Source organism: Dipodomys merriami, unplaced genomic scaffold, assembly GCF_024711535.1.
Source record: "Dipodomys merriami isolate MVZ:Mamm:240054 unplaced genomic scaffold, mDipMer1.0.p SCAF_2910, whole genome shotgun sequence".
Taxonomy (NCBI): domain Eukaryota; kingdom Metazoa; phylum Chordata; class Mammalia; order Rodentia; family Heteromyidae; genus Dipodomys; species Dipodomys merriami.
The window spans coordinates 1,092-25,962 of NW_027204394.1; the positions used below are offsets into that span (position 1 = coordinate 1,092).

Consider the following 24,871-nt stretch of genomic DNA (forward strand, 5'->3'; position numbering starts at 1 on the left):
GATACACAGGAGTACAATAGCATCTAAGAAAAAGAGACGACTGGGTTGGAGGAATCACCACAGGATTTTCTACATAGCATGATGAAATTAACATCAAATGCAAGTTTGTCAACCCTAAAATGGGCACTGTCTCATCATAAGTTAGTGATAAAAAGAGCCAGAGCCAGGATAGGATGAAATGAATTGCCTGAAATGAAACTGCCACAGCTCATTTTTAGTTGTAAAACATGTTGCTTGATAGGATCCTGAAGAAGGAGCTTGAACACAGATGGTGAAAAGCCTGTCATTTGTAGCATAGTAACAAAGCAGCAAAAATGCACTGTGAAGTTTTGTCTGTAAAAATACCTTATGTTCAAACTCTCTCTCTCTCTCTCTCTCTCTCTCTCTCTCTCTTTCTCTGAAATAGTCAATTCCTAGGCAAAGGGCAGATTTTTTTTTTCCATCTAGAGCCAGCCAATATGTATTAATGCTAGTGGACAGGACAAAATGAGTTTTCTGCTCATGCTCCATTTATGATTGCAGAGTCTAAGCCAATCATCCCAGTCTTCTGACAGATGTTTTCAAAAGCTGAAAATGATCATCTGAAATATGACTTTCCCAGATCAATAGCGATTCTCATAAGAGCTTCACCTATCAGTGTTTATACAAAATGATATAAATTACAAACACTAACTTTGTTAGTTTTAAACTAGATTCTACATGTGATATTCTATCAGCTGGTTTCCTCACATCAACACCAGATTTTCACTTTTGAACCACTACTGTCTGGCAACCAAGGGAGTTTAAAGACATCTAACATCACAGCAGGATGCCTCCCCCTATTATCCTATTTCCTATGCAGGAAAATGGGGTTAAATTCTAAGTCACTGGCATCAAAATATTCATGACTACCAAATATTCATGTTGGATCACACTGTAATCAATCTGGATATATAGAATTCTAAGGTTTGTTATAAAATAAAGCATAAACAGTACAAAGAACTGGAAGAGATTCGTGAACAAGAAAGCTTTTCCATTTAGTGGAATTTTCCACCTGGGTCTTTTGATATTCCATTAGCTTTATTCAAGGATAAAGTCCCCTAAACAAGCAATCACACTGAATAAAGCACACAGTATAATATGCACAGATTAAGACTCTTTACGGATTATTAAAATGTAGCCAGGGCACAGGATGAAAGTAGTACTTAAAGCTGGGTACATGCAGTTCTCTGGTGATCCAGTGATTTCCAACACCCCTCAGGCACAAGGGATGCTCCAGTCCTTTCCTCCCATTTTACAATGATATAAATTTTTTTTTAAATCAGTATTTTCATTGCCTACAAATAATAAAAAAGAAGCTTCTTTTTTACTTATAGTACCATGAGATTAGATTTTTGCAGCTGCCTATAATACAAATGTACTTGAGTTTTTCCTCTTAGCAGAAAATGACTTTCAAGTAACCAATCAGCTGAATTCATTAATCCTTACAATGCACGCCATCTATATGATGCTATTTTAGACAGACTAATTCACTCATAAGGGAGAACAAAGGATCAACTTGCCCATCTCAAAAAGTTCAGTAGCCACACATTAATCAGATACATTGTTTAGGTATGACTGTGTAAGTATGCAAAATGCTTCGCTTAATTCACCAAAAAGAAAGGTAGGAATATTTTAATAAACTGTACCTGAGTTTCTCTTCACACAAGCGAGAGAGAAACATCCCCAAAGCAAGGCCCATGTGGATTTGCACGGCTTGAGATTCATCAGCACTCGGTTTCCCAGGTAACCTGGCAGTCAGCATGTTCAGGATTTCCTCAACCTTCTCTTTGCAAGAGATAATGAAAACTGGCACAAGGAGAGACAAAGCCGTGGCAGCGGCAGAACGGGCAATGGCACTAGCTGTGTTTTCACCAGAATACGATTTCTAGGACATGCCAAAGGAAGAAAACCGGGTTAGCCTTTTGTTTAAAGCATAAAGGAGGCATACCTCCCACAAAAGCACTACATAGAAATACAAGGTTTTTTTCACATTTGTCTCCACTAAATGTGTTGGCTCCAGTTTGTTTTTACTCAATGAAACAATTTGCTAATCAAGTCACTTAACTAATTATGTCTCTTTAAATCTGAAAAAGAAAATGACAAGTTCCTTATGCCTAGAGGTCATGAATTCTTTTAATATACTGAAAGAATTTCAGTGTTTTTAAAAGCCCACATGTACACATATTGAAAAATGAACAGTGAAGGTATCTGAACTTGGACAAACATCCAAGCCATGTTATAGATGCCCAGAAAGTAAGAATGTTCAAGAAAAGACAGAAAAAAAATAGAAGGGAAAAAAAGTATAGTTTAGTGTAGAGAACTGTGTGTTAAGTTTAGCTCAAAGATCTACTGGCACATCTCCCAAAAATTTTGGTGGGAATACTTCCAAGTAGATGGATTATTTCCTACAGGGGGTTAATTCCTTTTAATTAAAAAGGAAGTTGAAATCCTAAAAGCCTCTGGTTACAAAGCAATAACTAGCTATTCAAAATGAAATGGAGAGCTCTATATGCTCCATCCGATATGTAATTATGGGTAAAGAAATGAGTAACAACCCTAATAAAATGACAGGATGGCTAAATTTGAAAAGCTTCTACAAGAATTTCATGTCAGCTCGACCAGACATTCTACACATTTATCTATGTGTCTCAAGTGGAAGAGAAAGCCCGTCTATCACTCCTCACTATTACTCATTTCAAAATTTCAGACATGCCATAAAGACAGAGTTGTCTGTGACAATCAAAGCAACTAAAATGTGTTTTTAATTCTCTGCTGACTCCTTTTCTAAGCTCGCTTAAAGGATAAAAATCAGACATGCACTAAGTTACATTCTTAAGTTAATATAGCACTTTCAAATGGCAATGTTACTGAAAATGACTCAGCTGCTACAGCACAGGAAATAAAGGAAGTGACTTTTGAAGCAGAGCTTTGAAAAGCACAATCACATAAAAATCACAAAGGTAAGAGGCAACACAAGCTAGCTAGTAAAGAGGTTTCCTTATTGGTTCATAAGAACTAAGCCAGATTGTTAGGAATCTCACACAATGTCCTGTTCCAGTGAAAGTCTGAGTCAGATAGTTACTGCAAAAGACTCCATAAAGTTCTAAACAAGTTGAGCAAATCAGCATGAAGAAATTATTTCTTTGAGTAAAATCTACTTTTCAGTTCAATTCCATATTATCTGAGAAGTCATTTTTTTATCTTGAACTATAAATAAAAATATAATACCAGATCCAAAGTCCCAGATGAATACATACCAGGTCCTCCCATGGGCAAGAGGTCAGAGGCACACACGATGTACAGAGAGGACTATAGGCGTTGGATTTCAGTCTAAATTTGTGATCTTAGCAACAGTTCAGGATCTGGGCAATATTTTTATTCAAATCAACTCTAATCCTCGGCCACTCAGCTGACTGTCTCATGATTACTATAATTCCTTCAGCAATGATACCAATAAGGTAGAACCAAAGTAATTCTACGCAGATGCAGAAAGAAAGCATACCCTAACTCTAATAGATGGAAAATTAAACAAAGGAGTATGTTTTCATGGTGCTCCAAGTATCAGAATATAGCATCAGGATGGAAAATCATTGTGGGTAGCAGGTCCGTTTTTTTTTTTTTGGTATGGCCAATGACAACATTGTTTTGTATTCACAGAGTATTTCACTATTTTAAAACAGTTCTTTTTAACATAGTTGAAATAAACTGGTCCTCACAATCTTTCAGAAAGTCAGCAAATCAGTATTTATTACTTTCATTTGATTAGTACAGAAAACAAAAATAAAGGTTGCGAAGTCAACATCTACAAAACAAGTAAAGAAAAAAATCTGGAGCTGTGATTATTACATATAAATAAGGACAAAAAGATCCAAAGAAATCCCAAAATAAAACATAACTAAAAACTCTGAATCTCTCACAATTCAGACAATATATGTCCTACTGTAACAGTAGTTCTTGGCTCTGACTACACATCAGAGAAGCCTAGAGAGCTTTCAAAATGCTGGTGATGGCATATCTCAGAGCAGTTAAATTGGAGATGGACCTACAAATCAGTTTTTTTCTATACCTACATTGTCTAGTCACCATTCACACACATGCACACATACACTGAAATTTCCCAGTAACAACCAAAGTTGAGAATCATACTATATTACCACATTATGGATGATACATGACAGTAGTTGATGTCGAAGAATCAACTCTTGGCTTTTCTTATTATTATTATTATTTTTATTTCTCACACTTACATGATAAAAGCAGGAGAAAAGTTGTCCTTTGGGTTGGTAATGGCTATCCACAATGACCAGGAGAGTATCAAGGACCATGGAAATCCATTCCCTCATTGGAAGAAAATTAGGTTGAAACTACAGATGAAGAATAATGTGAAATGATAATGGGGCGGAGGAGAGAAACACATCTAAGCATTCTGGCATCCAAGGTATAATCCCCTTCTGTATAAAATAATGCAATGTTATTACTCATAAGTAAACTTCACCTGCTTGGACTACATGAGGTGAACAGATGTTTGACAAATAGATATCTTTACCTATGTCCCAATATGATTTATCTTTAATACAAAATACAGCAGAAGTGGGAAAATAGAATCTACAAAACAACACACCTACAGCCCTTCAAAACTCCCCTCTGTTCAATGATTCATGGTAAAATAATGTGGTAGGGGAAAAAAACTGATGTAAAACTTCTCAATTTGATTAGTTATCATTTCACAAAGAAGGCAATCAACTTACAATGTTTTTTTTTTTTTTTTTTTTTTTTTTTTTTGGGTCCGGTCATGGGCCCTGAACTCTGGGCCTGGGCACTGTCCCTCAGCTCTTCAGCTCAAGGCTAGCACTCTACCACTTGAGCCACAGCGCCACTTCCGGCTTTTTTCTTTTTGCTTATGTAGTGCTGAGGAATTGAACCCAGGGCCTTGAGCATGCAAGACGAGTGCTCTACCACTGAGCCACCTTCCCAGCCCAACTTACAATGGTTTTATGAACACTTTTAGCATTTCTTCTTAATATTACCAGATAGGTGTCATGATGACCTTCACTTGAGAAATTGTAAGAAAACTCCATTCACTTAAAAGAAATCCTTGGTTGTGAAAAATCATTCATGACCACCGATATCATGAGCATTTATTAATTCACATGGAAATATTAGGTGATACCAACTACGAAGGTCAATCCAGTGGTGGGTATCTCCTTGGGAAAAATTTCTTGAATCAAATAAGGCCTTCATCTTAATATTTAATTATTAGTCATATATAGACTTGAGTGAAGTTTGAAAAGTTCAACTTCAATCAAATAATGAAAACTTAAATAAAGATGTCATCAAAGTAAAGTCATCAAAAATAAAAGCAAAGCCCATCTCTGTGCTGCATGGCTTCCTGAAAGTGGGGATGGGCAAAGAGCAAGAGAGCCCAGACTTCAAACTCCGAGCTAGACCCCCTCCCCTCAGCTCTGTTATTCTAGGACAAATTAACTGTACAACTGCTAGTTCAGCATAATTAACACCAAAGAAATAAGAGCACTGAAAAATAAAAAGGGCCTTAACTTTTTAAGTTGTAGTTCTATTTATTATGTGGTTTCTACTAAAATATTCTATAAAGGAAATACTTCCTCTGTAAAAAAATTTTCACCTTTCTCATTATTAAAATAATATTCTGGGTTCCAAAGTAAGCATTCACATGTGAAGTAATTATACTTTTACCATTCTTATAATATCCCTACGCGTCTTCCCCTTCTCTATATGTAAAGTACATTTATAGCTCTTGCCACACATTTGTCTATTGTTTTCTAGTAATATGGTCCTCTGGAAAATTCTCTCTACTAAACTATTTAGCAACTTTTTACATGTACAATGAAGCAACCTATCCTGTCTTACCTCAGGGTGGTCACAAAACACTGGGTGTCTAAATTACAAGAAACTGGTGCAAGGATAATAAGTGACAAGAGTTAATCTACCCCAGTGAGGATGGTCTGCTGAGTATTTTCTTAATACCTACAGTCTGGACTTCTTAAAATTGAGTTCGTGTTACCCCCCAAACCCAGCTTTGTCTTCAACTCCATAGGCTTCCAGATCCTTTTTTTTTTATTAAAAAAAAATGAGTCAGAGTTGATTTCTTTGCAACCAGAAGATACTATGAAAAGAGAATACAAATGGCCTATTTGTACAGACAGGCTGAATAACACTGAATAAAGTCTCACTTCCACAGCAAAAAAACAATGAAGTGACTCAGATGCTAACAATGGTTACTATTATTGAGAGCTTCGTATTTACCAGCTGTTGTGCCTTACATGTAGTAATTCATTTTAAAGATTAAATGAATTACTACATGTAAAGCACAGCGGCTAGTTAGGATTTTACAGATGGGAAAACAGGCTCTGAAAGGGATTACTAGAAAGAGGCCACAGAGCTAATAAGTTGAAGTAATAAGAACTAAATGAAGGACTCTCCTATTCCAAAGCCTATGGTTTTAACCACTTGGCTATATTGTCTCCAGCTAATGATAGCTACCAGATAATGGAGATTAAAACAAGAACAAATCCATGCCTTTTTATTTTGACAGATATGAATTATCTGAGAAAGTACATTGGAAATGAACATTGGCCAGCTTTCCACATGTTTAATTAAGAAATAAATGCCTTGCAAAAATGAATAGGCACTTTATCATTGACATATACAATTAAAATGCAAAGTACATTTTTTTCAATTTGTAAACCCTGCTTATTTATCATTTTTTGACAGCATTGTTCACTTTCAGTAAGCCTTGTTAACCTCCTAAGATTAGTTACCACTGATGTAATCACAAAAAGACAACCCCTGTTGCATAAAATTGGCACCTTCAAATGGAAATGACCACTTAACTGTGATAGAGAAAGCAAAACAGAAAAGCAGCAAACAAAAGTCAGGGAGATGGTGGGGCTCACAGTGTAGAGGCTCATCAAGTAGCATAACTTAGTGCTGCAATCACTGCATTGAATCTTGTATGCAAATCTTCAGGCAGGCCCCTTAAAGCCAGGCTTAAAAGAGATATAATCAAAGCCCACCTGCCTTAAAATACCCTAACTCACCTCCAGGAATCCATCAGAATCTGAGGAGAGGCTGGTTTCATGTTTGGATGCAACAACAGCAAGGCTGCTTAAAGCCAGCAGGGCATTGCCTTTGACTACAGGACTCTCTCTGTTTTAAAAGAAAAGATTCCAAGAAAGGACTTAGAAACATTAGTCAAGAAGGGAAAAGGTCATGGGAGCGCAAATGAGATTAAAAAATTCAAAAAAGCACATATTTCTGCACTTTCCTTCATTTATATTCCTCATAAATACAGATCTGTTTGCTCCCTCATGTCAATTTCTCTCCTGACACTAGTGACAATTTGTGTGTGCGTGCGTGTGTGTGTGTGTGTGTGTGTGTGTGTGTGCGCGCGCGCGTGCTACAGGATTTGAATGCAGGGGCTGAGCACTGTCCCTTAGCTTTTTCACTTAAGGCGGGAGCTCTACAAGTTGGGTCACATCTCCACTTATGGCTTGAGTTTATGTCTTACAAATCTCATAGATTTTGCTGTTCCGGCTAGCTTTATATCTGGATTCTTAGATCTCAACTTCCAGAGTAGCTAGGATTACAGTCATGAGTCCTAGTGCCCACCTAAAACTAAATATTTTTTATCTAACACAGGTTGAGCAATGATGCTCAAAAAGTTTCAGATTTTGAAGCATCTTGGATTTCAGATATTTAGAGTAGGGAATCTTAACTGGTAAAGTCTATGCAAATATTCCAAAAATTGTAAGGCATCAAAGTCTCAAATACTTCTAGCCTCAAACATTGTGGGTTAGGAGTATTCAACTTGTATCTTGTTTTATTTATTTTTATTTTTTCTTTTTTTTCAGCAGGCCTTATGCTTGCTAGACAGGTACTCTACCACTGTAGCCATGCCCTCAGACATTGTTTGCTTTAGTAATGTTTGCAACTGGCCTTGTACCATGATGCTTCCAGCTATACCTCCTTTGTTGCTAAAGTTGCATTCATTAAGACCATCCCTGTTTTGTTTTTTGAAATAGTATTTCCCTAACTTTTCAGCTGCACAGACCTCAAGCCTTGATATTCCTGTCTTCTTCCTTATAACTGAAATATTCTGATGCCTTTCCTAAACAAAATGGCCATTAATTAAGGTTAGGAAATTTAGAGATTAAAAAATAGTGATTTGTAAATTAGATCTTCATTTTTAGTACCATGCAGAAAACACTTACGTGGTCATGTGAAATTGTATATAAAATCTTACTAAAAAAGATTACTACATAAGATGATGAAAATACTATCTTTTAAAACCTGAAATTCTGAGAAAGTTTAGCCCCAGTTTTTAATTAATTAATTAATTCATTCATTCATTCAATCAATCATTCTAGTATTGGAGCTTGAACTTGGCTTCCTACTCTTGCTCAGGCTTTTTGCTCCTGATGTTCTACCACTTGAGCCACAGCTCCACTTCTGGCTTTTACTGGTTATTTGGAGCTAAGTCTCTCAGATTTTTCTGTTTATGGTGACTCTAAACCTTGATCCTCAGATCTCAGCCTCCTGAAAATTAAGATTATATGTATAAACCCCAGCCAGCTTCAGTTTTAAAACTGTGCTTCAAGTTATTTTATTTCAAAAGTTCCACTGGTCTTGATACAGCCGAACATGAATTATTTAAAAAGGGACAAATGTGTACTTAAAACCATTGGTAATTAGATCTTTGACTGCAGGTTCAACATTTGGACATTAATCTTTAAATGGGTCTAAAGGTACCTTGATTACATTTCATTCTCTACATGCCCAGAATTGTAGTTTATGAAAGAAAGCACTAGGTATACTCAATGAAACAAACTTGCAGAGAAGCTGGCCAGTGAAATCTATAACTGTTTCAATCAAACTCATTTCGTTTACTCAAATAACTATCTCCTGCCAGTCAAACAGCAGTGACTAATTTGCATAATAACATATCAGCATTGCTACAGTATTTATCTAGGCAACACCACTGACATTTTAATTAAATTGTCCTTTGAAACAACCCTATGTCATTAACCTAATTAGAAAGCCCAAGGAAGGATGAGTTTCAATGGTACTTTTCTTAGGGACAAAGTATTATGTTACATATTAACAAAATGACCCAATCATTTGGGGATTTTTGGCCTTAGGTTCATATCTACTTAATGAATAACAATGAAAACAAATTTCCATCAATCATCAGGTCTATCTGTGTTCCAATTCTCCCTTAGCTCTAACCCAAATGCTTGAAAAGCACTCTCAAATGAACAAATCAGTTGAACCCTTGACTGGTGTTTTGCATCTTGCATTTAACTATAAACAAAACAAGCTCTTTCCTGGCCCAAGCCAGTGGCAGTCAAAGACCAAGGTAGAAAGCTAAACTGTTAGATGACAATGTTTGAGATCTTTGCCTGGTTGGAGGAAGATAATGGAAAGAAGCTAAAAGAAGCAGCAGTGAATTTTTTCCTGTGCTCTAAAATCTACCTCAGCCTCTGGACCTTGTATATTTCCTATTCACTTTCTGTCATGCCTAGTACTATTTTGCTCTAATAAAATAAAGCCTGAAAAAAATGACTGAAATTCTTGATAAAAAAGAGAGTAAATATCATAAGAACATGAATTAGTTATACTCTATACTACTCAGAATTTGAACCCACTCTCCTTAGGTAATTAATTATGAAGTAATGCTTTTCAAATCTGAAGATGAAAGTCTTGTTGAAATAAAATTTTCAAATGGGAAGTGCAAAAACTCCTCCAAAGGCAAGATTATGGTTTAATAGAAAGCTGCTAGCTAGTTTTATCAACCTCAAGTATTTGGCTACAATTGTTACAGCACTGTTTTTACCAGGATATACGTAGACTATATAACAGGCAGTCACCACCAGCAACACATCTCTGAGTTCCCTTCGGTCTGTATGTAATTCACCAGACTGGAAAAGCAGGTTGTATGTTTTCTTTCCATTTTGTCAACAGATATAGTCTACAGATGGCCAATGCTCCTCACAGAAATGAGAGCAGATGAGGATCCCCAGTTCTCATTTTCTTTATTCAGAGACCTGAGGACAGGAGGCTACTATGTGTGAGATCAGATATCGCAGTGAAGTCCCTGCTTAAGATATAGTACTGGTAGAAAGCTATCTCAAAGATAGACCAGGTTTTTATATTCTCATTTGATTTCATGTTAACCTATTTGGGTTTGTTTTGTGATTTGTTTTTGCTTTTCCCAAATCTTAACTGAGATAAGCTAGATTGCATTTAATATTTCCACGTGATACAGCCTCTCAGCACACAAGAGACCCACTAAGTCCAAGTGTGCCTATGTTACTTGGAGACTAAGAAGGAACAAGGTCAAGGTAATGGTGGAAGAAAAAAATAAAAATAATTGGCATGTAACTTACTGCTAGGAACAATTAGTCAACTTGTTAACAAAGGAGCCTGAAGAGATTTTTTTGAGTAACTTCATTAGGGTATAATTTTCTTAGTGAACACTGGCTTAAGGTAAATAAAAAACCTCAAGGCGGTAACATTCAAGTAATGCTTGCTAAAAGGGCACAAGGCTGACTGACATTGCCTTTTTACTGGGTCTTTGCATTAGTGTTTGTTATACCCTGGACACAACAGCACCCAGAAAATGAAGGGAAGGACTACTTGATTTGTTTGCCACTTTGCAGTTGAAATTAAAAATCTATTTGTTGATCTCACATAACTCACTCATTCTGAATAATTTATTTACTTCTTCCTCTTTGATCCTTTACGAAGCCAAAGAACAAAGCATTTTGTTTAACTTTGGCAACTAGATGCAAAGCTAGAAGTAGCTACTCAGAAAGCTAAGATTTGAGGATCGCCATTCAACACCAGCCTGGGCAGAAAAGTCAGTGAGACTCTTATCTCCATTTAACCACTTAGAAAACCAAAAATGGAACTGTGGCTCTAAGTAGTAGAGTACTAGCCTTGAGCACAAAAGCTCAGGGACAGTGGCCAGGACCTGAGTTCAGCCCCACTAATGACAAAAAAAAAAAGTATTAAATGTCAAACAAAACAAAACAAACAAACAAAAAGAAAAAACAGCTGGTCACTAGTGGCTCAGGTCTCTAATCCTAGCTATTCAAGAGGCTGAGATCTGAGGATTGTGGTTCTAATCATGCCTGGATGGGAGTCCTTAAGACTCTTATCTCTGGAAATAAAGCTGTGACTCAAGAGCTACAACACTAGCCTAGAGCACAAAAGCTCAGAGACAGCACCCAGGCCTTGATTTCAAGATCCACAAAAAAACAAATGAACAAACAAAATGTAACAAGAAAGTACTTTCAGTCCTTAAAGTTATGAAACTATATGTATGCTATATTATTTAATATATAACCAAACTATATATTATATTATTATATATTATAGCATACACACACACATATATCTTCCAGGAAATAAGTTGAATAAAAAATGGAGAAACAATAAATGACTTACTTTGCAGCAGTCTTGGTAATCTCATCAGTCAACATGTCTCTGACCCTGAAATAAAGATGGAAAATAGACGCAAGTTTATGTGAGAGCAAGAACTCAATCTTTTTCCCTTATACACCAGTTAATAAGATCCTTTAGCAATGACTCCCACCCTTAAAACTGTATGGATAACCTTCCTGCAGGGAGAAAGAATTGCAGCAGATTTTACTTCAAAGACAGTTTTATCTTCCTTTACATTGGGTCACTGATGGGAAGGGGTGAATGCAACTGAGGAGAGATGTACAGGAAAATCTGAGACAGAGTCATTGCAAGTGTCTGTGCAAGTATCCTTTAGCCTACTCTCCTCTATGGGCTAAATGTTATCTACCCTCCAAATCTCTATGTTGAAATCTGAACCCCCAATGTCATGGCATTAGGAGGTGAGGCCCTTTTATTAATGGGATCAATGCCCTAATGAGAATGGACAAAAAAGAGCTTGCTTCCTCTCCAACCTAAGGATATAATGGGAAGATAGCCATCTATAAATCAGGACCTAGAACCCTCACCATACACCAGCCTTCTAAGTATTGATTCCCAGATTCTAGAACTATGAGACATAAGGTTGGTGTTTTAAAGCTATGAAGTCTATAGTGTTTCTGTTATGGCAGTTCACATTGACTATGACGTTTCCTATATTTCTTTTGCACAAAGGCTCAATTTTCTATTTCTAAATTCTATATATGGAATAGTCACTGCATGTGTACATAAGATACAATTTCAAACTTCAGATATCCAATCTTGTGAAAGCCAAAAGAAGAAAATTATAGTGCTGCATTGAAAAGCAGGAACTTGACAGGTGCTGGTTGCTCTGACTACTTGAGAGGCTAATATCTGAGAATCACAGTTCAAAGCAGCCCATGCAGGAAAGTCCATGAAATGCTTCGGTTAACCACCAGAAGACAGGAAGTGATATTGTGGCTCAAAATGGTAGAACATTACCCTTAGACAAAAAGAGCTTGGGAATAGAGCCTAGGCTCTGAGTTCGAGCTCCATGGCCGACAAAATAAAAAAGAAAGAAAGAAAGAAATGCAGGAACCTATCAAAATGTTCATAGAGAAAAAAATACATCTGTTCCCAATAAATAGCATTGATATAAAGTGAAAAGCAATCACTAGCTTCCACATTTTAAATTGTTCCACATTTTAAATGGTTTACCATTTATGTTTAAATGTAATTTTTTAAAACTTTTTGAAGTAACTGAGTAAGAGAGAACACATAAAGGATCAAATGAAATTTGAATTTTATAAATCTGAAGATTTTCAAAATTATAATTTTTTATATTTGTTACATTTACACAGAAATGTTTGCATTTAACATATAGCAAAATCTTAGCATCTTGTAAATGAGTTCTTTTGGGCATTGTCTCAGAGTTTTATGCTCAAGGCTAGTGTTTTACGATTTGAGCTGCAGCTTCATTTCTCACTTTTTTGGTAGTTAGCTGGGGATAAATATCACACTGCCTTTCCTGCCCAGGTTGCTTGCAACTGCAATCCTGAGATCTCAGCCTCATGAGTAGCTAGGATTACAGGCATGAGCCACACAGGCACCTGGCTGAATGAGTTATTCTTAAGAGCAAAAGATTTTTTTTTCAGATCATAATTGTGGGAAAAAAATCACTTGTCAATAAATTTCTCTAAAATGTATTGTCCATGTCTGGAGTTGTGGCTCAAGTGGTAGAATGCTTATTTAACAAGTGTGTGACTCTGGTTCAATCCCCAAAATAAATCAATTTCTGCCTTCTTGAAGAGAAAGTGGTATATCCAATGCAATCTTTTGTTATAAAATGATGACTCATCTTATATTTTTAAGACAAAAACTTCTTTGTGTGTACCAGAGCTCTCTCCCTACTCCCTTCTAGCTTTCTGGACCACCTGTTTTCCCTTCCCCCATTTTCATTATTCTCCCTACCACACTGTTTGGTATTGTGGTGCTGGTAATCACATCTTGGGCCTTGGGCCTGTTAGGCAAAAGCTCTACCAGTAGAGTAGAGGCTCTATCCAGGCTATCTCCTTAGCAAATGAAAATACGGTAACATCCTAGACTACCTTCCTCTCATTTAAATTAATAATTTAGACTTATAGAATTAAAGAACAATGGAAACTGCCTTCAAAATAGATTCAATTTTTTACTTACTTTGTAGTACTTCTACTGTTAACACTTGACTAAATTTCTGGCTTTTTTGTTACTGAATTATTGCAGTGGACTCCTGATCATTTTTCCCAGCATATATCTTCACTATATCACCTAGAGGGATCCTTCCAAATTATGAATCACATCTTCTAGTTCAAATCCTCCAATATTTCTCCATCTCATAAAATTTTCTTCAGGTATACAAAGACTCCTTGTAATCCATCTCTTGAATTTCTCTGCTCTTACATCCAATTACTTCCTCCTTTGCTCTCTTCAAGTCACACTGGTCACTCTGCAGGTTATATACCCCAGGCCTTGAAATATGCTATTCCCCCTCTTCCAACATTCCTCACCAGGCATCAACATAGCTCACACCATCACTTCCTTCAGGCTTCATCAAGGGCCATATGAAAGATACTAACCTAGAACTTCCATAGAAAACAGTTTAAGTTCCACTTTACCTCATTCTGACCCTAATCAATCTCCTCTCCATTTATCCTATTTCCCTTCCCCTCCCCAAATTAGAAAAATGTATATACAATATTCAGGATACCAAAATCAAATGCAGTGACAACAGGTGTTATATCATGGGGGAAGAACATACAATAGAAATCAAAAAATCACATAGTACATTATAAATACATTAAAAAGAACAAGAAAGATAAAATCTCTTGTGTCCCTATCTTGAGGTTCATTTCATTTAGCATCAGCTTATATAGTCTATGTACATAGCTTTTGACCTCTTTCACTTGTCCTAGACATTTACATTCACTTGTCCTAGGACATTCACATTGTCCTAGACATTATTGCAGATAAGGGAAACCATGGGACCTATGTTTCTTTGGGTATGGCTTACTTCACTTAATATAATTTTTTCCAAGTCTTTCCATTTCCTAACAAATGGGGAGGTGTCATTCTTTCTGATGGAGGCATAGAATTCAGACATATATATATATATATATATATATATATATATATATATATATACACACACACACACACACACACACACACACACACATATCACATTTTCTTGATCAATTCATCTGCTGAGATGCATGATAGCACATGCACTCAGTAAACACATTTTGAAATAACAAACATGTCTCTATGCAGATTTGGAACTGTGTTCCAATAAAGTAAGTGGATGAAGAACTCATTTAAAAATAGATTTCTAAGCCAGGCACTTATGTCTCGTATCTGTAATTGTAGCTACTTAGGAGGCTAAGATCTGAGAATCACTGTTTGGAGAAAGCCTGAGTAGGAAACTGTGAGATTCTTATTTCCAATTAAGCAGGAAAAAAAAAAAAAAAAAAAGGCTAGAAGTAGAGCTATGGCTCAAAAGATAGAGCACTAGCTTTGAGCAAAAGACCCCAGAGACAGCATCTATGCCCTGATTTCAAGCACCAGGACCAGCTCAACAAACAAAAACAAAAACACATAACAACAAAAAACTTATCAGTCACTACAAATTTGTTGGGTTTTGGTTTGGTTTGGTTGGTTTTGTGCCAGTTCCTGGGCACTGTCCCTGAGCTTTTGTGCTCAAGGCTAGTGCTCTAGAACTAGAGTCATTCCCAGCTCCATTCCCAGCTTTTTGGTGGTTAATTTAAGACAAAAGTCTGATGGAATTTCCTGCCTGGGTTGGCTTTAAACCACAGTCCTCAGATCTCAGCTTCTTGGGTTGCTAGGATTATAGGTATGAGCCACCAGTGCCAGTGAGTCACTACTAGTTTAACTGCAAAGTTTCTAGTTCTATATTACTCTTAAGTAACTTCTAGAATTCTTATATATTCACTAGGGACTTATATCTATAGGTGTCTTTCTATGTTTTGGATAGTGAAGCACATACATACTACCTACCATAACTTTCAAAAGATGAAATAAAAGCTGGGTTCCAAAGCTAACAGAAAACAAATAGTGCCGTCCAAATTCTTAATCTCCATTCTTAAATCCAATAGCAAAAATTTTAAACTGCATTACTATTTTTTGCTAAATCTATAAAATGTACAAATAGAATTAAATATACAGAGAGATTCTTTTTGGACAAATAAAGTAACTTACAGACTTTTTTTTTTTTAGATTAAAGCAACTTATAGCTGTAGACAAAACTATCTAGGTTCTGGGTACTTTCTTGGCAATTCAGGCAGCAGCAACAATTAATCTGACTAAGTATTCTTCTCAACATATATGACAATTTAAGTTGCTTTTAATGTGCCAGCAATTACACATTTCTAGGTAATATAGTAGGAGTACCTGAGGGAGTCTGTGCTAAAGAAATTAAAGGTCTGACAGGGTAAAGCTATTCCTAATAATGAAGATGTCTTAGAGAAGGGTGAGCAGAGGTAAAGAGGAGTAATTCCTAACTAAATGTGGGTAAGATGGCAATGAAATGAGTGAGAAAAACAGAACCTTCATTCAAAAGCATAACAAAATAATCAGTTACAAGGAATAAAGTATAGGGAAGGAAGGCAAACCATTTCCATATTGTGTCAGAAAAAAATAGTTACATAATTCAGCCCTTGGTATCTGAGAGCTGTGCATCCATGAATTTAACCAAATGTGTGTCTCTTTTCATTATTCCCTAATCAATGCCATCTAACAACTATGCACACAGCATTCACATTGTATAGGTTATTATAAGTAACCTAGGGGTTATTTCATATATCTGTGCACAGGTTACATGCAAACATGATGCTATTTTATATTTATGCTCAATTCAAGAGAATTGAGAATTCTCTTGAATTGAGCATCCATGGATTTTAGTATCAATAGATGAACCTGGAATCAATTCCTTATGGATACTGAGGTATATCTATTATATGCATGTAATTTATGAATAAAGCTTCCCTTATAACATATAGGGAATGGGTAAAAATATACATATTTGAACTGTTGTTTTTATTTAGGCCCAAACACAAGGAAAAGTCACCAGTATTAAATTTAAAGTGGTGCTGTTTCCTTCATTACTCATTTCTTATGACAATAATGAGCCAAAAATTGCCATCCCCTTACCATAGCCAGGCAGTGCTTCTTTTGTACTGCACCTCCTCAGGTCCTTCTTTCCCATGTTTTAACTGCAGCTCCAGCTCTCCTATTCTTCCCTGCAAACAATGCAACATAAATCAGAATGCAAAAAATCAATGGCTGCAATGAACTGAAAAGTTCTCTGGGAAATAGATCCTTTTCCAGTTGGTTTTATATCCTGATAGCATATTTGATTATGAAAGAGGATGAGTAAAAAGAAACAATGTATCACTGCTCGGGTATTTCTAGACTCATCAGAAGTACATCCTGAGGAGGTTGTATGTTTGGCAAATTTAGTAAAAAGAACTTCATTCCAGGATACCTATTAAAGCAGATTTGAATTTCATAGGTCCCATTTTCAAAGTCCCCTACATGGTATTCACCTTCCTTTATCAGGAACTGGCAATTTTAGTTGATATATACCAAGATGGGGTCTTGGCACCAGTATTAGAACAGAATGGTAGAGATAATAGATTATTTAGGTGAAAAGCACACATAAGATATACATGATATCATATCTTAGCTATGGTAAATAATGCTGCAATAAACATAGTGTGCTGGTAGCTTTAGTATGGCCTTGTTTGCTATCATTTGGGTAAATGCCCAAAAGTGGGATTGCTGGGTCATAGGGGAGCTCTATGTGGAGTCTTTTGAGGAACCGCCATACTACTTTCCAAAGTGACTGAACAAGTTTACACTCCCACCAACAATGCAGTAGGGTTTCCTTTTGTCCACATCCCTTCCAGCATCTGTTGTTACTAGAGTTCATGATTATAGCCATTCTAACTGAGGTGAGGTGGAATCTTAAATGTTTTTTTAATTTGCATTTCTTTTATGGCTGAAAAGGTTGAGCATTTCTTCATGTGTCTATTGACCATCCTTCTTTCCTCTTCAGAAAATTCTCTTTAAGTCTTTAGCCCACTTATTTATTGGACAGTTGTTTCTTTGAGGATTTGTTGTTGGGGATTTAATTTTTTTAGTTCCAAGTATATTTTAGATATGAGACCCTTGTCCTTTGTATGGCTAGTGAAGATCTTCTCCCAATTCATGGGCTTTCTATTGCTAGCTATGTCCTTTGCCATGCAGAAGCTCTGCAGCTGCATGCAATCCCATTTGTCTAACCTTTCTTTGATTTGTTGTGTTTCTGGGTCTCTATTAAGAATGGAACCAACCCAGATGTCCCTCAGTAGATGAATGGATCAAGAAAAGGTGCTATATATACACACACACACACACACACACACACATATATATATATATATATATATATATATATATATATATATATATATGTGCACACACACACACATATACAATGGAATTCTATGCCTCCATCAGAAAGAATGATATTGCCCCATTTGTTAGGAAACGGAAAGACTTGGAAAAAATTTTATTAAGTGAAGTAAGCCAGACCCAAAGAAACATAGGTACCATGGTTTCCCTTATCTACAATAACTAGTATATGTCTGGGACAAGTAAAAAAGGTCAAAAGCTATATACATATGACCAGATAAGATGAAGTTAAGCTAAATGAACCCCAAGATAGGGACACAAGTGGTTTTTTTCTTTCTTGCTATTGTTTCTAGTGTATTTATAAGGCACCATGTGATTTTTTTTTTGTTGTTGCTTTGTATGTCCTTCCCCCACAGTATAACCCCTGTTTTCACTGTATTTGATGCTGGTATAATTTGGGGAGGAGAAGGGAAAAAACAAAATATTTAAATAGGGATACAGGTTGACCCATTGCAACGATAAGATGTAGAAGACACTAAGTTGAAAAACGAACTTTACAATTTAGCGGGGAGGAATGTAGTTGTGGAGGTGGGAGGAAAAGGATGGTAGGGGAAAAACAAAGGAGGCAACAATGCTTGATAAGAAATGTACTCATTACCTTGCTCATGTAACTGTAAACTCTCTGTACAGTATTTTCACAATAATTAAGTGAAGTAAGTCAGGCCCAAAGAAACATAGGTCCCATGGTTTCCCTTATTTGTAATAACTAGTATATGTCTGAGACAAGCAGAAAAGATCACATAAGTTGATGTTAGACAAAATGAACCCCAAGATAAGGACTCAAATGGGTTTTCTTTCTTGCTATTGTTTCTAACATATTTATAAGGTGATTTTTTGTTGCTTTGTATGTCCCTCCCCCCATGGTATAACCCCTGTTTTCACTGTATTTGATGTTGGTATAATTTGGGGAGGGGAAGGGAAAAAACAAATTGTTTAAATAGGGATACAGGTAGACCCATTGTAACAATGAAATGTACAAAATGGTATGTCAAAAAACGAACTTTACAACTTTTTTTGGGGGGGGGAGGGATGGTAAGGGGAAACAAGGAAGATGCAACAATGCTTGATAAGAAATGTACTCATTACCTTGCTCATGTAACTGTAACCCCTCTGTATGGTACTTTAACAATAAAAACTTATTAATAAAAAATGTAAAAAAAATTAAAAAATTAAAAAAGATATGTGATATGTAAGAAAAGTTGTTTACCAATAGCTCCAACATTATATTTCAAATTCTTGAGTTAATTTATAAAAAGAAATACCACAGCTAATCATTTTTAAAATGTAATAGAAACATAACTAATATTGCCTCTTAAAGAGAGAATATTAAAGCCAAATATATTTCAAATATATTTATTATCCTTTCCATTGTTTTATACTCAGGATTATCAAGTATTTTCCTGTTTCTGCCATCACGAATTACATTCTTTAAATGTAATTGAAACAAGAACTCAGATTTTGTGTAAGATTATGGAATCAGGCCTCACCATTTTCACAAATAGTTGTGCTGGCTTACATTTCACCAGCACTAAGTCATGGTTCCTCACCAACATTTGAAATTGCCAGATAATGTTTATCATTCTAGTAGATGTGAAATACTTCTATTATAGTTTTACTTTATTTTACTATTTACTAATGAGATTAAGCTTTTAAAAATGTTTACTAGGAAGTGACACTGTGGCTCAAGTGGTAGAATGCTAGCCTTGAGATGAAGAGCTGAGGGACAATGCTCAGGCCCAGAGTTAAAGCCCCACAACTGACACCCCCCCCCCAAAAAAAAAAACCAAAAAGTAAAAAATGTTTACTGACACTGGATTTTAAATTCTGTCCATTTTTCTACTGGTTGTCTTTTTTCCTACAAACCATGCAGAGCCCAAAGGTAATACAGAAGAAATGTAGATCTCTACATACTAATGAAAGAAGCATGACAGCTTGAAGGATTCAGGATGTGAACTCAACAATCAGATTGCCTTGATCTAAAGCCATTTCCTCTTACTGTGTAGATGTATTGTTAAAAAGTAGAAATCCACACTTCCCTTTATAATCTTCTTGCTAAATCTTCTTTCTTAAAGATATTTAAATCTCTTCAGAAATAACTTATGTTTTATATTCTACATAATCTCATGAAGTGAATGGTTCCTCAAAAACAAACTCTATATTGTCAAAGACAGAATTCTGGCCTTTTTATTCTTCCTACTGTCTCTTGGAAGAAAGCATCAGAAATGATTAAACTAAAAGATATTGACATTAATATTTAACAGTTATATCACCCTTCCAGGAGAGAAGGCAAAGTAAAAGGGAAAATGATTTTTATTATCTGACATTGCTATTTGTGCGTTTTAAATTATGAAACTTTACTCTTAAAACACCTATTTCCTATAATGGCTTTAAAAAAATACATGAAACAGGAAATTAGAAAGCTAAAAACCTATTTGGAAATAAATAATACAAGAAGGCTAGAATACATGCAACTTCCTGAGAAGGCCTAATTTTTGCAATCTCCCAGGTCATAAACTAGTATAATCAATCTTTTGTGCCTAAATTTCATAATTTTTCTTCCTCAAGAGTTTGTATTCTTTTCTACTCCCTCTTCTAGAATGTCTCCCTAAACTGATCTACCCAGTAAATGTTAGGTTACTTATCCAAATCCACCTTGCCTTCCAATTCTTAGCCTGCTTACAGTAAATGTCCAGTGGCATTCAGTATGGTCACATATTTCTAGTTAAGGGGCCAAGGGGAAACTTTAATAGGAGAACAGGCTAAGTGATCATCTCAACTTGAGTTTTGGTATTGACTATGGATTTCAACTAGTAATCCATCCATTCTTCTTAATTTTTATTTCCAGCTTGTATAACCAAGAGCTTGCTGATTACTTAGCAATTTCATCTGGTTCACTTCATGTTAAAAACAAACTACAGAAGCAAAAGAAGTAGTATGTGTTTACCAAGTGCAAGGCTCTGAGTTCAATCCCCAGTACAACGACCACCACCATCACTACTACTATTACTATCACCACCACTATCACCAATTATAATACATACAGATGAGAAACAACTCTTTCAAATGGTCAAAATAACTTATTAGGGTCTCAATTCCTGCCCTTGGATTGGTTTCAGATTACTTTGTAGCTATGAAGCTAACCCAGAAAATGACTGTCTGAAGTAAACCTGCTTTCATCTGTCGCCTGTTTGAGGTATACTCATATTCCCAAGGAGAGTTTCACAAAGGCTAGAGACCTGAACTTCCTCAACATCAGAGGAGAGATGATAAACAAAGTATAGAAGACTGTAGAAAGTTTTTTAACAAGAAGGTCTCTCAATAGTCAATCTGCTTGTACATGTATTTGTCATCTTAATCAGAAAATATTCACATACTTCCCACATGTCAACCACACATGTGAAAAAGAATAGATAGAGCTGGAAGCAGGTGGCTAAGCAGAAGAATTTCTGCTAATGTTAAAGACCTTCTTGCTATAGTCTAAGCCTTTCAGTTACACATCTCTTGTCATTAACTTTCAATACAACTTGTTCATTAGACATCCAAAGCAAAGACATATTAAATGGTAAAAGATTCATAACATCACCGCAACAGTAGTAAGGTAGAATCATTCTGCATTACTAAAAATAGTGAGCAAGCTTTTCATAAATAGATCTGTCCTTTAAAACATTAAAACAAATTTGCATTAATGGTGGTGTTTCAAAAATACACCACACAGTGGGAAAAGCAGATGTTCTCAAGTCAGACAAATCCAGCTTAAGTTCTGGTTCTTTCATTTACTGTTGGGTTCTGGGCCATTTGTTTCATTGCCTAGCAAACTCTATTCCTCTATCTATAATATAGTTATCTGTGGGTTTAGTAGCACATACTCAATAAGAAAAAATGAAATCATATATACTAAATATTGGATACATGCTAGTTATTCAATAAATGGTAGTTGTGATAGGGGAAACAGAGCTTTTTAAATCAACTGCAAGCCATCTGTAAAAATTATACCATAATACTATTCAATTTGGCCTTCCTTATACTAAGAGCTAAATAAAATTCCCAGTTCATTCTGCAGGAGGAGCTATTATTCCCTTCCTTGAGGTGCTACAGCATTTTGTTCCCTTTTTTATTAAAGCACTAAAGCTGCTGTACTGAATAGCCACTGGGCAAGTTAGCCTGTCTCAGTACACTGGGCCTTCACAGGCAGGAAGTGCTAGGATTGCTTTATTTCCCTGTGTCCCACACACTCCACACCAGGCCTAGCAAGGTAGTCCCTTTCCATAAATCTTTGGTGAAGAAAAACACTGAAAAAATTGCTTAGTAAAATAGGAATGTGAAGTAATGTACGTTCTGACTTGCAAGCTCACTCTTCTTGAAAGATTCAAAACATACTGGGCGTCCAAACACTATGGAGGCTAACGGAATTGAGTTAAAATAGCAATGAGCAAAAGGAAAGAGGGGCTCCAACAGAAATCTTTGAAATGTAGATTACAGTAGTTTGGTGGTACCATCTAAAACTCTTGTTCAAAATGTGGCTGGTAGACTAGTGACATTAAAACACCTGGTGCTTTGTTAGATATGAGGATTTCTGGTTCCCTACTCAGTTGTAATGGATCAAAATCTCTGAAAATTTATCAATGTTTTATGAATCCTAGGCTCAACAGCCTCTCTTGCAGGAAGGTTTTAATCTGAGATGAGTGTCTAAATACTAAGTCATTCTTGCCAACCTATACAATTCCCCACTCTCACTCTCCCATCCCATTTTATAAAATAGCTGTTACCTATAACCATAACACCACAAGTTCTAAGACTCCATGAAAATTGTATTCTAGAACCTAAATTACTTAAGTAATATCATATTTTATTTTTTCTAACATTCTTAACAATGACTTTAAGCTAAAGAAAAATATTGTTAGGGCTGGGAAGGTGGCTCAGTGGTAGAGCACTTGCCTTGTATGCCAGAGGCCCTGGGTTCGATTCCTCAGCACCACATAAGCAAAAAGAAAAAAGGCCAGAAGTGGTGCTGTGGCTCAAGTGGTAGAGCGCTAGCCTTGAGCTGAAGAGCTGAGGGACAGCGCCCAGGCGCAGAGTTCAGGCCCCATGACCGGACCCAAAAAAAAAAAAAAAAAAAAGAAAAATATTGCTAGTTGCTTTCTTAAACTGTTAACTGTTCATGTCATTTTCTAGTGACCAAAAATTATTTTCTATTTTAAAACTTCAAGATCTATCACTTACAATACAAATGAAGACAAAATTAAGCAGAGCTCACATTTTAGTAAGAAGTTACTATATTTTAGACACATGTCAAATGGCAGAGACATCAGAAAAGCAAGTATAGCTTCTTCCCTTAAAGAGCATAAAGACAACTGGACACCTCAGATAAATAACTAATGTAATAAGGGTTTCAAAACTGGGGTGGGTCATGGCTACTAAGAAGGAACACGGAGGGAGCATATAATCCTTTGAGAAGAGAAGAATACAAATGCCTTTCTAGACAACTTGATATAAGGAACATGTAGAAATTAGGTAAGCAAACAGAGAATGTTTGACCCTTTCTTTGCCATGTAGGATGAGACAGAACAGTTCGTATAAAAATCGAGAGCTTTCAATAGCAATAAGACAAGATGCAAACACAAAGGGGATCCAAATAGGGAAAAATGAAGTAAAACTCTCCTTTTTTGCAGATGACATGATCTTTGTATTTAAAGAATCCCATGGACTCCACTCCAAGTTACTGGAGCTAATTCAAAACGTTGGCAAAGTAGCAGAGTATATAATTAACCCTAAAAAATCAATGGCTTTTCCATATGCCAACAATGAGAAGAGTGTGGCTGAAATCAGGAAAGCAACTCCTTCTGTAATAGCACCACAAAAAGTAAAATACTGAGGAGTTAACTAAAGAAGTGAAGGACCTCTATAATGAAAACTTTAGAAACCTGAAAAAGGAAATTAAAGCAGAACTTAAGAAGTGGAAAAACCTCCACGCATATGTATTGGAAGGATTAACATGGTGAAAATGGTAATACCTCCAAAGGCTATCTACAAATTCAATGCTATACCTATCAATATCCCAACCTCATTCTTCAATGAAATAGAAGAAGCAATCCAAAAATTCATATGGAACAATAAAAAACCCCAAATAGCAAAAACAATCCTTAGCAGAAAGAACAGTACTGGAGGAATAGCAATACCAAATTTCAAACTCTACTACAAAGCCACAGTAATCAAAACAGTTTGGTACTATCACAAGAACATACCTAAGGACCAATGGAATGGAACTGAAGAAATGAACCCACAGACCTATAGCCACCTAATCTTTGATAAGGGAGCTAAATAATAGAATGGAAGAAAGACAGCCTCTTCAGTAAACGGTGCTTAAAAAACTGGTTAAACACCTGTAGAAAACTAAAGCAGATCCTTATATATCATCCTGCACCAGAATCAACTCCAAATGGATCAAAATCAAAGCAGACACCCTGAAAACATTACAGGAAGAAACAGGAGAAATTCTAGGGATCCTTGGCACAGGCTGAAATCTTCTTAATAAAGACCCAGAAATACAACAAATCATAGACAGGTTGGATAAATGGGATTGCATGAAACTGCAGAGCTTCTGCATGGCAAAAAAACACAGCTAGCAAAATCAATAGAAAGCTTACAGATTGGGAGGAGATCTTCACTAGCCATACAACAGACAAGGGTCTCATATCTAAAATATGAGTGTGAAATTTAAGTGTGATTATGTATGTATGTAAGTTTCCTATTCATTATGAACAAAGTAAACCCCATATAGTGTCCTTACTTGTAAAATGGCATGGTAAGCTCGGTTCATATATGCAAGCCAGGCCTGTGGAAGAAAAAGTGCACGGTGCCACTCTGAAAGCTGGATGTGGAC

The 24,871-nt window shown here is 36.1% G+C and overlaps 1 protein-coding gene across 1 annotated transcript; it reads right to left on the reverse strand.

The window, feature by feature from the left end:
- Positions 1 to 1,667: 1,667 nt before the first annotated feature.
- LOC138839081 (focadhesin-like) lies at positions 1,668 to 24,871 on the reverse strand (the record flags this gene model as incomplete). Its single annotated transcript, XM_070038752.1, has 6 exons — positions 1,668 to 1,906; positions 4,269 to 4,385; positions 7,098 to 7,206; positions 11,509 to 11,553; positions 16,687 to 16,775; positions 24,779 to 24,871. Coding segments are annotated over 6 exons (692 nt in total), but the record flags the coding sequence as incomplete, so codon positions are not given.